The sequence below is a fragment of the Eretmochelys imbricata genome, chromosome 4, assembly GCF_965152235.1.
Source record: "Eretmochelys imbricata isolate rEreImb1 chromosome 4, rEreImb1.hap1, whole genome shotgun sequence".
NCBI lineage: Eukaryota > Metazoa > Chordata > Testudines > Cheloniidae > Eretmochelys > Eretmochelys imbricata.
In genome coordinates, this window is record NC_135575.1 from 120,104,167 (window position 1) to 120,116,645 (window position 12,479).

The 12,479-nt window shown below is 44.2% G+C and overlaps 1 protein-coding gene across 3 annotated transcripts in view; it reads right to left on the reverse strand.

Moving 5' to 3' along the window:
- Window positions 1–8,575: 8,575 nt before the first annotated feature.
- CRMP1 (collapsin response mediator protein 1) overlaps window positions 8,576–12,479 on the reverse strand; it is a 61,112-nt gene continuing 57,208 nt past the window's right edge. For all 3 annotated transcript variants that reach the window (XM_077814647.1, XM_077814646.1, XM_077814645.1), the window contains 2 exons: window positions 10,613–10,778; window positions 8,576–9,574 (listed from right to left, as the gene is read on the reverse strand). In XM_077814647.1, coding sequence (XP_077670773.1) covers window positions 9,483–9,574; window positions 10,613–10,778 — 258 coding nt within the window. In that variant the 3' untranslated portion in view covers window positions 8,576–9,482. The remainder of the gene's footprint in view (window positions 9,575–10,612; window positions 10,779–12,479) is intronic.

Genomic DNA, 12,479 nt, shown 5'->3' on the forward strand with positions numbered 1-12,479 from the left:
TCTAGCACAATACTTAGGTAAAGAGTTGATGCAACGGCACAATGTGGAAGTTATTACTGTTAGACAAAAGTGTGCTACCATTATTGCACGTGGCATTTCTACTTAGCTTCAATGTAAGCTCTTACCTTGAATGTCTGGGTTTTGATCAGTGCTTCCCACACAGAGCTGGTAGCATGCAGCCTGCAACCAGGTGGTAGCTATGCTCATTAAAATTACAATGGTGGCACACCAAGGGCTTATTGAGTTTAGATGTGGTGTGCTAATGCTTAACATTGTAGAATGGCTGTTTTAGAGTAACAGAATCAATAAAAGTCTAAAAGATATTTAAATGGACATGAGGCATCTACCGTAAATACAGTAGAGTGGGATTTGATCTATTTTTTATTTTATTTTGAAACAGTGTTTTACATATTGCTGTTTTTCTATTTGCACCAAGATTTTGTAGAAATGTTATTCTTCATGGCTATCTCAGATTTGTATATTATTATTATGGAGCAGAAGCAAGATGTGGTATCTATTACATTTTTGCATTCCCTAGTCTTTAAGTCAGCTTTCAGTTTTCTTCATGCCTTTTTATTATAGTTCATTATCTTTCTTCTTTTTTAAAAAAATTTCATTCCAAGCAGCTAATTGTTGTTGGCTGCGTACAGTACCTAGATAATGTATTTAACTGTGTTTATATCATATGAAATGTGTATTTAGTTAATCAATTGTAAAGTTTTCCTTAAAAGCACTTTTTTTACCTACTTAAAATAGATTCATACTTTACAAATCACAACATGGCCCATCTGTGTAATAAAGTAGAATATAGTGTTTGCAGTTAATTTCTGAAAATGGAATAACCAGACCATGCACTTTATTAAACATGTTACATGCCACTGTAAATAGGTTAATCATTCTGTCAGTCAAGATCAAAATAATGCATGGTCTTTCCAAATTGTACCTCTTACAGTGTTTTGCTCTGCTATTTCAATGGATTGCTGAGCTGCAACAGTCATATTAACCTACTGGCTATACATTTTACTCACCTATTTCTCAAATGTTTTTAAATTGGTGGAACATATTTGCCCATATCTGAGCAGCGTGGCCCTGCTGACCCCCCTCAGCTATCAGAGCTATGCAGCTAGCAAGAATGCAGTTTTTAAGGTTCAAGTGGCACATATATTTTATACACTATTGTAAATTATACAGGAAAGATGCAGCATCCCATCACAATTAATATGTAGTTTAATCAATAAAACCTAGTCACGTTATAGCCATTATGACTCATCCAGAAATTACTGAATTTTAATAAGAGAGACTGGAGATGACATTTTTTCTTCAGGAATGTGGAAATGTGCAAAAGACCTCAAAATCTAGCCAGCAGTGCCCCCTTATGGCAGCAAATATAGTTGTTCCTTCTGATAAAAAGTAGATCCAGATTCTCTGGTAGGGCCAAAGAGAGCAAATGTAGCTTCACATCACCTTTCATTCCCTGGCTTTTAGGGCTGGCCAGGGACTATGTCAGCTCCCCGCCTCCCATAAGACAGAGAAGCTTCAGGGTTACTCTAACTCAGTGTTTCCCAAACTTGGGACGCCGCTTGTTCAGGGAAAGCCCCTGGCGGGCCAGGCCAGTTTGTTTACCTGCCATGTCCGCAGGTTCGGCCGATCGTGGCTCCCACTGGCCGCGGTTTGCCACTGCTGGCCAATGGGGGCTGTGGGAAGCGGCACGGGCCGAGGGACATACCGGCCGCTGCTTCCCACAGCCCCCATTGGCCTGGAGCGGCAAACCGCGGTCAGTGGGACCCACGATCGGCCGAACCTGCGGACGTGGCAGGTCAACAAACCGGTCCCGCCCGCCAGGGGCTTTCCCTGAACAAGCAGCGTCCCAAGTTTGGGAAACACTGCTCTAAGTTAAGCCTGGCTTCCCCTGGCCACTCCAACAGCTAGAGCATAGAACCATCTCACCCATCCCCTCACCTTTTCCCCAGAAATGCCATCTGTGTCTTTGCCACACAAGGATTTTCTCACTTCCCTTAGAAAATTATTTCCTTGTCTAATAGGACAATTCCATTCTTAAAAATATTTTCCTAGTAATCAACTTAAAATTTCCCTTTGAGTTTCAACTCATTACTCCTAGTTATTTCTCCCTTTTTCCATGGTAAATATGCCCACTCCCACTTTGATGGTGACACTCTTCCTGTACCTATAGACTCTAATTCACTGTCCACTGTCACCACTTGAGTGGAATTCACACGTGTGCAGAGGGCACTACATGACTTAAGTCCCACTTCAGTCCTTTTTTGAGGGTGTAAATGGCTCGTAGTCCTTTTGTTTCCTCTGTGCACAGGAGTGAAAGTCACCCTTTTTGCATTCCAAATTTTCCGATCTCTTCACCACACCCAGTGGACAGGATGTGGTTCAACAGCCCTTCCTGCCAATTGGTAGGTCATTTCACTCAGAGGCCAGAAGATTTAGTGGTCAAGCCGTGATCCATCATTTCCAATGCTCCAGAGTTCTCCAGCAAGATGGAGTGGGGCAGGGCACGGAAAAGGTAGGTGAACCCAATTCCCGCCTCTCCACTGGGTCCCAAGCCAGGGCCAAGGGAGGAGAGGCATGGAATGTCTCAGTTCCTTCTTCCTAGTACACCTGCCTAGCTTCCCCTGGGTCGCTTAATACCTCCCCTCTGTCTTTTCAGTATGGGCCATGAGCCTACTCCCCCCACTCCTAGGAAGAGTTCCCAATCAATCTCAGCAGCACAATTGGTCAAATATTTTTAGCTCCTTCCACAGTGCTCAGTGGTTCTCTGTAAGCAGGGAGTCAGGATGGGAAAAGGGTCAGGCCCCTATCCTCCCAGCTGGGGAGGTCTTACCCTCAATCCAGGCTCTTCTTCTGTGGGTTGCTGTGTCCCCAGAAGCTGCACATTGGCTTCCTCCCTTCAGACAGTCCCTCATCCACTCCCCCTGCTTGACATTGAGTCCCCTTTTGAGCAGATCCTCCATTTGGAGCATGCGCTGCAGCTCCTGCAGGGTGGGGTCCTCTTGGCCCGGTATTGCCCATTCACTCCATTTATGTGTCTGTAAACCCTAGCAGAGTGACACTATATCTAATGCTTTACTGGCATCCACATATTAACATTTCTGCATCCGCACTGGTCTTCTGGTGAGGTCCCTTCCCGCCTCTGAATATTTGTTACACTTTAAAAAGTATTTTTAAGTAGGGGTTGGCCTTAGATTTACTAATCAAGAAATGTTTTGCTCCTGCTTTAGTTAAGTGCACTGCCTAGCATGATTCCCAGTACTAAGAGTCCTCAGGATGCTGCTAAGTAGCTTTGCCAGCTGACCGCAAGGTCACAGGATATAGTCGATGCAAACTTAAGGGGAAGGTACCAGGGCTTAATTTGTGCCACGGCTGAGCCCCAGCGCCCCTAGGCTGGGCAGTTCAGAGCCCCAGCACCTCTGGGCTTCCACGTCAGTTATGAAAGTAAAAAAATTACTTTTTTTAAAAAAGAGGAGCCCCGTCACCTCTTTCATTACAAATTAAGCACTGGAAGGTATTCATCTAAACCCTGATTAACATGTGGAAAACATGCCTTTTAGTGAGAGACTGAAGAAGCTTGATCTATTTAGTATCTCCAGGAGACAGTTAAGAGGTGACTTGATCACAGTCTGAAGTACCTTCAAGGGGAACAAAAAAAATGATATTAAAGGATTCTTCAAGCTAGCAGACAAAGACATGACAGGAAACAGTGGCTGGAAGTTGAAGCTAGATAAGTTCAGACTAGAAATAAGAGCCAGAGTTTTAACAGTGAGGTTCGTTAACCATTGGAACAATTTACCAAGGGTCGTGGTGGATTCTCCATCACTGGCCATTTTAAAATCAAGATTGGATGTTTTTCCAAAAGCTGTGCTCTGGTTCAAACAGGCAGTCATCCAGGGAACTCCTATGGCCTGTGTGATGCAGGAAATCGGATTGTATGATCACCATGGTCCCTTCTGGCCTTATAATAAAAGATTTGATGTAATTCCTGCATCAAGCTCATAACTTCTGTTTGAGTTACAGCATGAGGCCCATGTTATGCATGACATCAGGCTAGATGATCATAATGGGTCCTTCTGGCCTTAATCAGTGAATCCATCAAAGGCCTCCAATGAGTGCTGCCTGGGCAGACCCCACTGAAGTCAGTAGGGTCCACCTACTGAAAGCATATTGTAGGACTAGGATCCTATCAACTGGTATGGATGAGTGTGTCTGGGAATTATAGTGTTCTTTTTGCTGGCCATCAATCCATTTGTCTCCTGTATAAAGCCTGGGCATAAACACAGCTAGCCTCTTCCTAACACTTTTACTTTAACCTGTGTCACAGAGTCCCCGGGCGATGCTCTGGAACTGCTCCCTACGAAGCCAGTCAGGACTCTGGGGAAGTCTCCTTTCTGTGAGCAGACTGTCTTCAGGACATACAGCTCACACAACTTCCACCTTCCTGGATCTGACCTCGGAGCATTCAGCATCCTCTGCTCCTCCGCGCGCTTCCCACAGCGAGTCCGCCCAGGCGGGGTCCTGGGGAAGCCAGAGGGTCCTGCACCCCAACTGCGCAGTCAGATGTGATTCTCAGCCAGCCAGTAAAACAGAGGTTTATTAGATGACAGGAACATGGTCTAACACAGAGTTTGTAGGTGCAGAGAACAGGACCCCTCAGCTGGGTCCATTTTGGGGGGCAGTGAGCCAGACAGCCACATCTGCACTTCACTCTATGTCTCCAGCCAGCCCCAAACTGAAACTCTCTCCAGCCCCTCCTCTGGGCTTTGTCCCTTTCCCTGGCCAGGAGGTCACCGGATTCCTTTGTTCTCCAACCCTTTATCTCTCACCTTGAAGGGGGGAAGGGCCCAGGCCATCAGTTGCCAGGAAACAGGGTGTCAGCCATTCTCTGTGTCCAGACCCCTGCACACACCTGCCCTCTAGGGCTCTGCAAGGATCACGCACCCTAATCCCACCACCTAGATACTTAAGAACTGCATAGGGGAAACTGAGGCACCCCCACAATATTCAGAGGAAACATTAAGAACAGTCCCTCTTCATCACAACCTGATACTAGCAGCCTGGGACCAGCTAAACATGCAGTGTGCTACAGATTCATCACTGACTTAAAGCAAATACTTCTGTGTATTGAATTCATTGGGCACAAATTCATGAAGGACAGTCATGTTCTATTTAGAGATTTAGGGCTAGGAGCATCATGCACCTGAGAGGGGTGCAAAAATAGCGTTTTACACACACAACCCTGGCCAGGCACTAGTTTAGCCTCCAGAGCTCCAATCTCAGAGCTGCTCTAAGTGGTGCCCAGCTGCACCAATCTCCAAGAGGCCGTTTGGGCAACTAAATATCACAGAAGTACAGTAGCACTCTAATCATGCGTCTTTCCCCTACGTACACCCCTAAACCAAGCGTTATGAGGGACATGGCATGGAGCTGACTACACTGGCTTGATGCTACCTGGGAATTACTTTTATACTAGGGGAATCCCCAGATAGCTGCTTGTGCTGATTTTCCATCACCTTGGCAGCACTGGAGCAGTGCAAAGCCCCTGGAGCGTGGATCAAGGATCAAGCCTCTGACACCTAGAATGTGTAGCTGTGTCAAGGTTCCTTCCCCACTCTGAACTCTAGGGTACAAATGTGAGGACCTGCATGAAAATCCCCTAAGCTTATTTTTACCAGCTTAGGTTAAAACTTCCCCAAGGTACAAACTATTTTAAATGTTGCCCTTGGATTTTATTGCTGGCAGCAATAAAGCGTCTAACAAATATATCACAGGGAAAGAGCCCGCTTGGAAACGTCTTTCCCCCCAAAATCCTCCCCAAATGCTATACCCCCTTTTCTGGGGAAGGCTTGATAAAAATCCTTACCAATTTGCATAGGTGAACACAGACCCAGACCCTTGAATCTTAAGAACAATGAAGAAGCAATCAGGTTCTTAAAAGAAGAATTTTAATTGAAGAAAAAGTAAAAAGAATCACCTCTGTAAAATCAGGATGGTAAATACCTTACAGGGTAATCAGATTCAAAACATAGAGAATCCCTCTAGGCAAAACCTTAAGTTACAAAAAGACACAAATATAGGAATATACATTCCCTTCAGCACAGCTTATTTTCTCAGCCATGTAAAGAAAACAGAATCTAACGCATATCTAGCTAGATTACTTACTAAGTTCTAAGACTCCATTCCTTTTCTGTTCCTGGCAAAAGCATCACACCGACAGAGAGAATCTTTGTTTCTCCCCCGCTCCAGCTTTGAAAGTATCTTGTCTCCTCATTGGTCATTTTGGTCAGGTGCTAGCGAGGTTCTCCTAGCTTCTTAACCCTTTACAGGTGAAAGGGCTTTTCCTCTGGCCAGGAGGGATTTTAAAGGTGTTTACCCTTCCCTTTATATTTATGACAAGCTGTTAACTTACTTCCTGAAATAGCGCTCCTATTCTTCATGGCCTTGCAGGTCTGCGTTTGTTTAACCTGCTCTATGCAGAAAAAGCTGCTGGACTTAGAGCTGTTTAAGCTTTATGAATTGATACACATCATTTCATGGGCATCACGTTAACCATCTCAGAGAGTCATAACGTTGTCCCTGGTTCCTCTCATGTGCTGGATGGAGCATTGTAGGGAGAGGGGAAATGGAGCCAGTTCTTCCCCCCGCTTCCCACAACACACACACACTCGCACAACAATGGGAGTAGCAGTCACATGGAGGCTGCGCTCCTCTCCTTATGGCTACCTATGATGTGAGAAGCAAGGGGGCTTCCTACTCCCTGGCATAGAACTATAGACAGTGTCACAGTCTGGCCTTTTGTTTATTCAGTGGGGAGGGGAGAGACCATTTACCTCAGCCTGCTCAAAGCCAGTCTGAGAACAGCATGACAACACTTGGATGTTTTAATAAAGCAAGGGTCCAGGAGAAGACTCCTGATCACTGATTGGCGATGATGTAACAAGTTAACTCTGCACAAGGAAGAGAGGTGTTTAACTCACTCCCAGGTACTACTGCCGGTCAGGGAGGGATAAAACAGACACAGTACAGAATCCAAGTCCTATACTCCACTTCCTTAAAGAAGCAGCATAAATACCACGGAAAAGGTAGAAGGGCTTCTAGGAGGTTACAACTTACATGGACACATTAGCACCTCAGTCCTCAAAGTAATCAAAGCATAACTACACTGACAAGTATTGATCTCAGAACCATTAAAATTCAGAATAGAGGGCTTCAAAACTGCCTTGTGTGTGTTCACGGCCACTTCAGCATGAAAATATTATGAATAGCCAGTAGAGCAAGCGTTTCCTCTGGTTAGCCATGAATCTTTTATATTTTCCAAATAGCAAAAAATGGCATCTTTGTCAATGTGAGTTACATTGTGTTTATTCTCATTTGTTTAGTCAAGTAAAAGCTCAAGTGCTAAGGTCCCACAGAAACGATGCGACTGTCAATCTCAGGGTCAAACGTGGAGGTGGAAGGCAAAGCTTTCTAGGGGGCTGGCTCCTCTTCTGGACACCCCACTGTCTTCAGCACAAAGTGCAAGGCAGTTGGATTTTCAAAAGACTCTGGGGCTGAGATCCACAAAGATAGTTAAGACTCCTAATTTCCGCTGAAATCAATGGACACTGTGCCTATCCACATGCATCGCCTACATGCAGTGCTACAGGCCTTTTGTCAATGCAGCTTGATGCTGTGTGGGCACAATGCCCTGGCACAAGCTGTTGAGTGTGAATGAGCTCCGACTAAATAGTTTTGTTGATGGCACCGCCCCAGCAGAACTTTTACCCCAGTACAACTTTCTAGAGTAGTTAAGCCTAAGAAGCACAATGGAATTTATGCTCCCAAATCACTTCAGCTCTTTTGACAACCCCCAACCTCACTCTTTTAGCCTGGCCTTCCCTTAGCATCAGCAGCACAAGCAAATAAGGAAAAGGAAATAGAAGGAGGGGCAAGGAGAAGGCCTCTTTCTCACACACTCACACATTGGAAAAGAGGAGGGAGGACATTTCCATCACCCTCCCAAAGAAGAAGACAGTCCATTTGTGCATTAGTTTGTGATGTGCTCCTGATAAGAACACACAGAGAGATGGATCACAATAGGCAATGCCAACTGGAAGATGGCTTGGATCAAGATGAAGCATTGCATGCTGACTCTGGGCTGTCTCTGGTGGTTGCTGTCCCATATTAAAAATGAGGATGGCAGCAATCTGCTCCACTTTATGTAAATCCGATACAGCCCCAGAGCTGCAGGCGGACTGCCAATGTAGCTAGCTGTTAGTGGGCCAAAGATCAGGCAACTAGAACTGTTTATATTCTTACCACAAACTCTATTCAGCTCAGCTGAATTGGAACATGCAAAAACAATTTTCAAGTGTGTGCAGAAAGTTATACATGAACGATCTTTGTGCTTTGAGGATGCAGTTTCAAATGATGTGGACCCAGAAGAAAACTTCCTCTGGTTAGCCAGGGAACACCTCCACTGTAAAAAAAAATCATTTTGGTGAGCAAGAGCACTGGAAGGCAGAGAAAGACACTTAATGATCTTTTCATTTCCTTTATTTCACAAGCTTTGAATTCAGAAATAGAACCACAACTAGTAGATCTGATAGGGTATAATAAGTAAAAATGCATGTGATTACAAAGGAAAAACTTTGTACAAAAAAGTTTAAAAATCCAACGGTAATTTGAGTTATTCTTAAGTACCAAAACACTCATGCACAAGGAGAGCACTACTGCCCAGCTGGAGAAATCTCTGAATGGGATGGCAATGGCATTGCTGTGTAGAAGTTATGGCTCCGTCTAAAATGAAAACAATTAAGACACATACTTGGAATGTATTTTTAGTGGATAATGAGAATTGCTACAGAGGCCACGTTGTCATTACACATTTTGAAGTTGTTTCTTTGTATCTGGGAGCAGTGCTTCATGGATTTATAATAAATTAAAGATATTAACAGAAGCCACTTACGCTATTCTACTGCATACTTTAAAAATGTCTGCATTCTTCCTTCTTATGTATTTTAGGGGCATTGATCTTGGCATTGTGTTAATTATTGGCAACGTGTTCTAAACAGATGCACTCACAGACTGCAACTTGCATAAATAACTTAGTAACATGCATTTACTACTCTAGTACAGCTAACAGGTGCAAAGGAACCATCATTTAGTTACAAGACAAAGCTAAAACCTGTAGTCACGAAAGGGGCAATGGAAGCACCATGCTTTAAGGTGACTATGGCAAGAAAGCACAATTGTGAGGCAAGTAGTTCCAAGCAAATACACCACACTATTATCACCTCTTCCTATACAAATATAAAAAAAAAAAGAGAAAAAAAAAGAAAAAGAAAAGAAAAACAAAAAGACAACTCATTTTCCCCTCATTAGTACCGAATAAAACTGTGGGTTCAATAACATGGACATCAAAGGGAACAGACATTATTCCCATGATCCTTCATTCTTGCCATTCTGCCCATCATCTCTGCTCAGCCAAGACTGGTAATATTAGAGCGACCACCAGGGGGCGCAACAATGCGGTGTCCAGTGCGACGAGGGTTGTTGTCATCTACCTGAGCACCTGTAAAATAGCAATCCAGCCAGCAAAGCAGCAGAGTTAATAAAATGGGAACAGAAACATCTGAAGAAAAAAATCCAATCAACAGTGAATTTTCACCTGACTGGTTCTATCCAGGATTCAATGTTTTTGCCACTTTGTTTTGACCTTTCATCTCTAGAACCTATTTTTAGATCATTATTGTCTTGAATAGAGTTCCATTCACTTCCACGGACGAGTGAATGCCTTGTGAGTGGATTCTTTTTGAGGGATCAGAACAGGTTGCTATTCTAGGTAATAATTTGTCTCTGTGGCATGCATTGACATTTCTGCATGAAAATGTTATATAAATATGGGTAGGGATTTTCAAAAGTGTCTAAGGACCAGACTTTTAAAGATGTTTTGGTGCCTTACTCTCATTGAACTCAATGGTAGGTAGATGCCCAAATACCTTTAACAATATGGTCCTAAGTGATTAGAATCACAAGGCTTCCTGATATGCTTTTGAAAATCCCACCCACAAGTTATCACTATGAGGGAAAAATTTTATAAGTGCACAAGCAAAAGTGTTCCTGTATATTTGTACATGCTCAGTCTCACTAGTACCCCAATGTATGGGTGTATCAAACTTTACAAACTGCCAAAAACATATGAAAAATCAGAAATTTTCCTTGGGTTCTCTACCATTTCTTCTCTTTGAATGGTTTAATTGGACTCCTAAAGGTGAGACTTTTCAGGGATAAAAGCATTGCTCTTGTTTCTCACTGGAATGGGTTGCAATTGACCATCCATTACAATTTCTTAAAGAGATAAGAACCACTGGTGTACTAATTCTATTGCTGACTTTTGGATGTTATAGTTACATCGCATCAAAATTTAACCACTGAGGAGAGAAGTTGTCTAGAATAATCCCCCCAAAATCATATTTCTAGTCTACTTATTATGTGAGGGAATATCCTGCAATGGTGCTTTGGCTTAAATGGTGAGACACATGGGGTATTTTAGAATTATGATTAGTACTCAAGGTTTTTCAGATATTCATAATCGGTCATTTTGGTTTACCTGATAAGCTGAAATTAGATTGGTGGAGATTTCTGATTGGTGGAGGCTGATTTTTGGCAGGGGAGGACTTAGCTGAAGGTGCAGGCGTTGCATATTTTGGCGTAGCTGGGATTTCATACACTGGCCCATCATACATTCCTCTGGACACCCCTTGCAATCCTGTTACCTAAAATAAAAGAACAGAACAACTCAAACACTGAATGCAATGATATTCCCACCTGACAGTATATTCAGTCACTCATAGAGTTCACAGTATGTATGGAGCTGTATCATATACAGTCCCTGTAGCGAGGAGGCATGCCCTCCTTCAGAGGTGGACATGGAAGGAACACCTCGAGCCTCCTGGTGGGCAGAACTAGGAGGGCCATGCTGCGCACGCCGGAAGCAGAGGCAGGAAGAGGAAGTAGAAAAAGCTGGCCCAGCAGCTCAGTTCCCCAAGCTTCTTCTCCATTGCTGGAGTGGGATGCTGAGGTGAACCGTGGCTGCCCCAAGGAGCTGCCTGATCTTCCAGAGAGATCTGCCACTCCCAATGCTGAGGAGCTGCTACCGCTACCCTTGGCGGTGTATCCCAGGAAGACTGAGGACAACCCCTGAATGCAGCTACACCCGAGGGGGAGAGTAGGAAGGAGCCCAGGGGAACCAGACTACCGTCTGGCTGTGTTGCTGCCAGAAACACGGTCAGCGTGTTGCGAGTGGATTCCCCACTGGCCCAGTGGCAGACCACTCTGCCACTGTTAGGGCCCTGGGCTGGGATACAATGGAGTGGGTCCTCCTCTCCCTGCCACCGCTCCCCCTGGGGTGGCAGTACTCCCCCTCCTTAGGCCAAGAGACCTGCACTTGTCTGTCACCCACCAGAGCTAGGACAACAGACTGTGCTTGGGCTCACCCCTGACAGAGCCCCATAGACTGTATTTGGTGCCACAGTTCTGCCTGACTGCAGGCCAGAGTCCTGACTGTGTGCTGCCCTGCTCTGCATGAACTGCTACAGCTCTGCCTGACTGCAGCCAGACTGCTTGAGGGCTGGGCTTATAACTTGTTACCACCCTGTCTTGACCGTCGGCCAGAGCCCAGGGTTTGCAGCCCCGCCTGCTTGAAGGCCAGGGCCCATCGAATACCGCTAATTCCCCCTTTCTTTGTTTTGAGAGTATTCCAGCAGACCAGACTGCGGAGTGGCGTGGCCTCCCTCAGAGGCCGATGCAGAGGGATGGCCACACTCACTTACAGTCCCCAAGTAAAAAAGCATGTCAGTGGTTTTATCTGAGTTTATAGGGCTGTTTTATACTTTTAAAAGGTTATTATAAAAACCTATTATATATGTCAATTTTATCCAAAGTCATGTTTCCAACGTTGTTCCCAAAGAAATAATAGTCTACTTCAAGAATCACATGGTGGGACAGCTGGATTTAATGCAGGAGGTCTGGAATTTGTGTTCTCCAAAACTACATACTGGCACAAGTATACCTAGCAAAGCGTATTGGTGCCACATTGTCAATGAACAAAAGGTGCATTTTCCTTTATTGGAACAAAAGCATAGTATCATCTGAGAAATGGACAGTATTATCTACAGCCTTAACATTCACCTCTGCCATGACACCTACCGAAAACTTAACAATGGCTAGGACAGCTGGTGGTGTCCTATTATGCTATATTATACAACCCATATTATACTAATCATGATTATATCATTGTTCTCTTTTCTTCCTCACAACCCTGTTCAATTGTTTCACCCTCCTGTTGTCTCTCATCATTAGACCAGGTTGAAAAATGGTGACAATCTTTTCTTTTTTTTTTGGTAAACAGTTTGAAAAAACTTTCAACTAGCTCTACTCATACATAAATCACGAGAATTTGTCAGCTCCTTGGAACA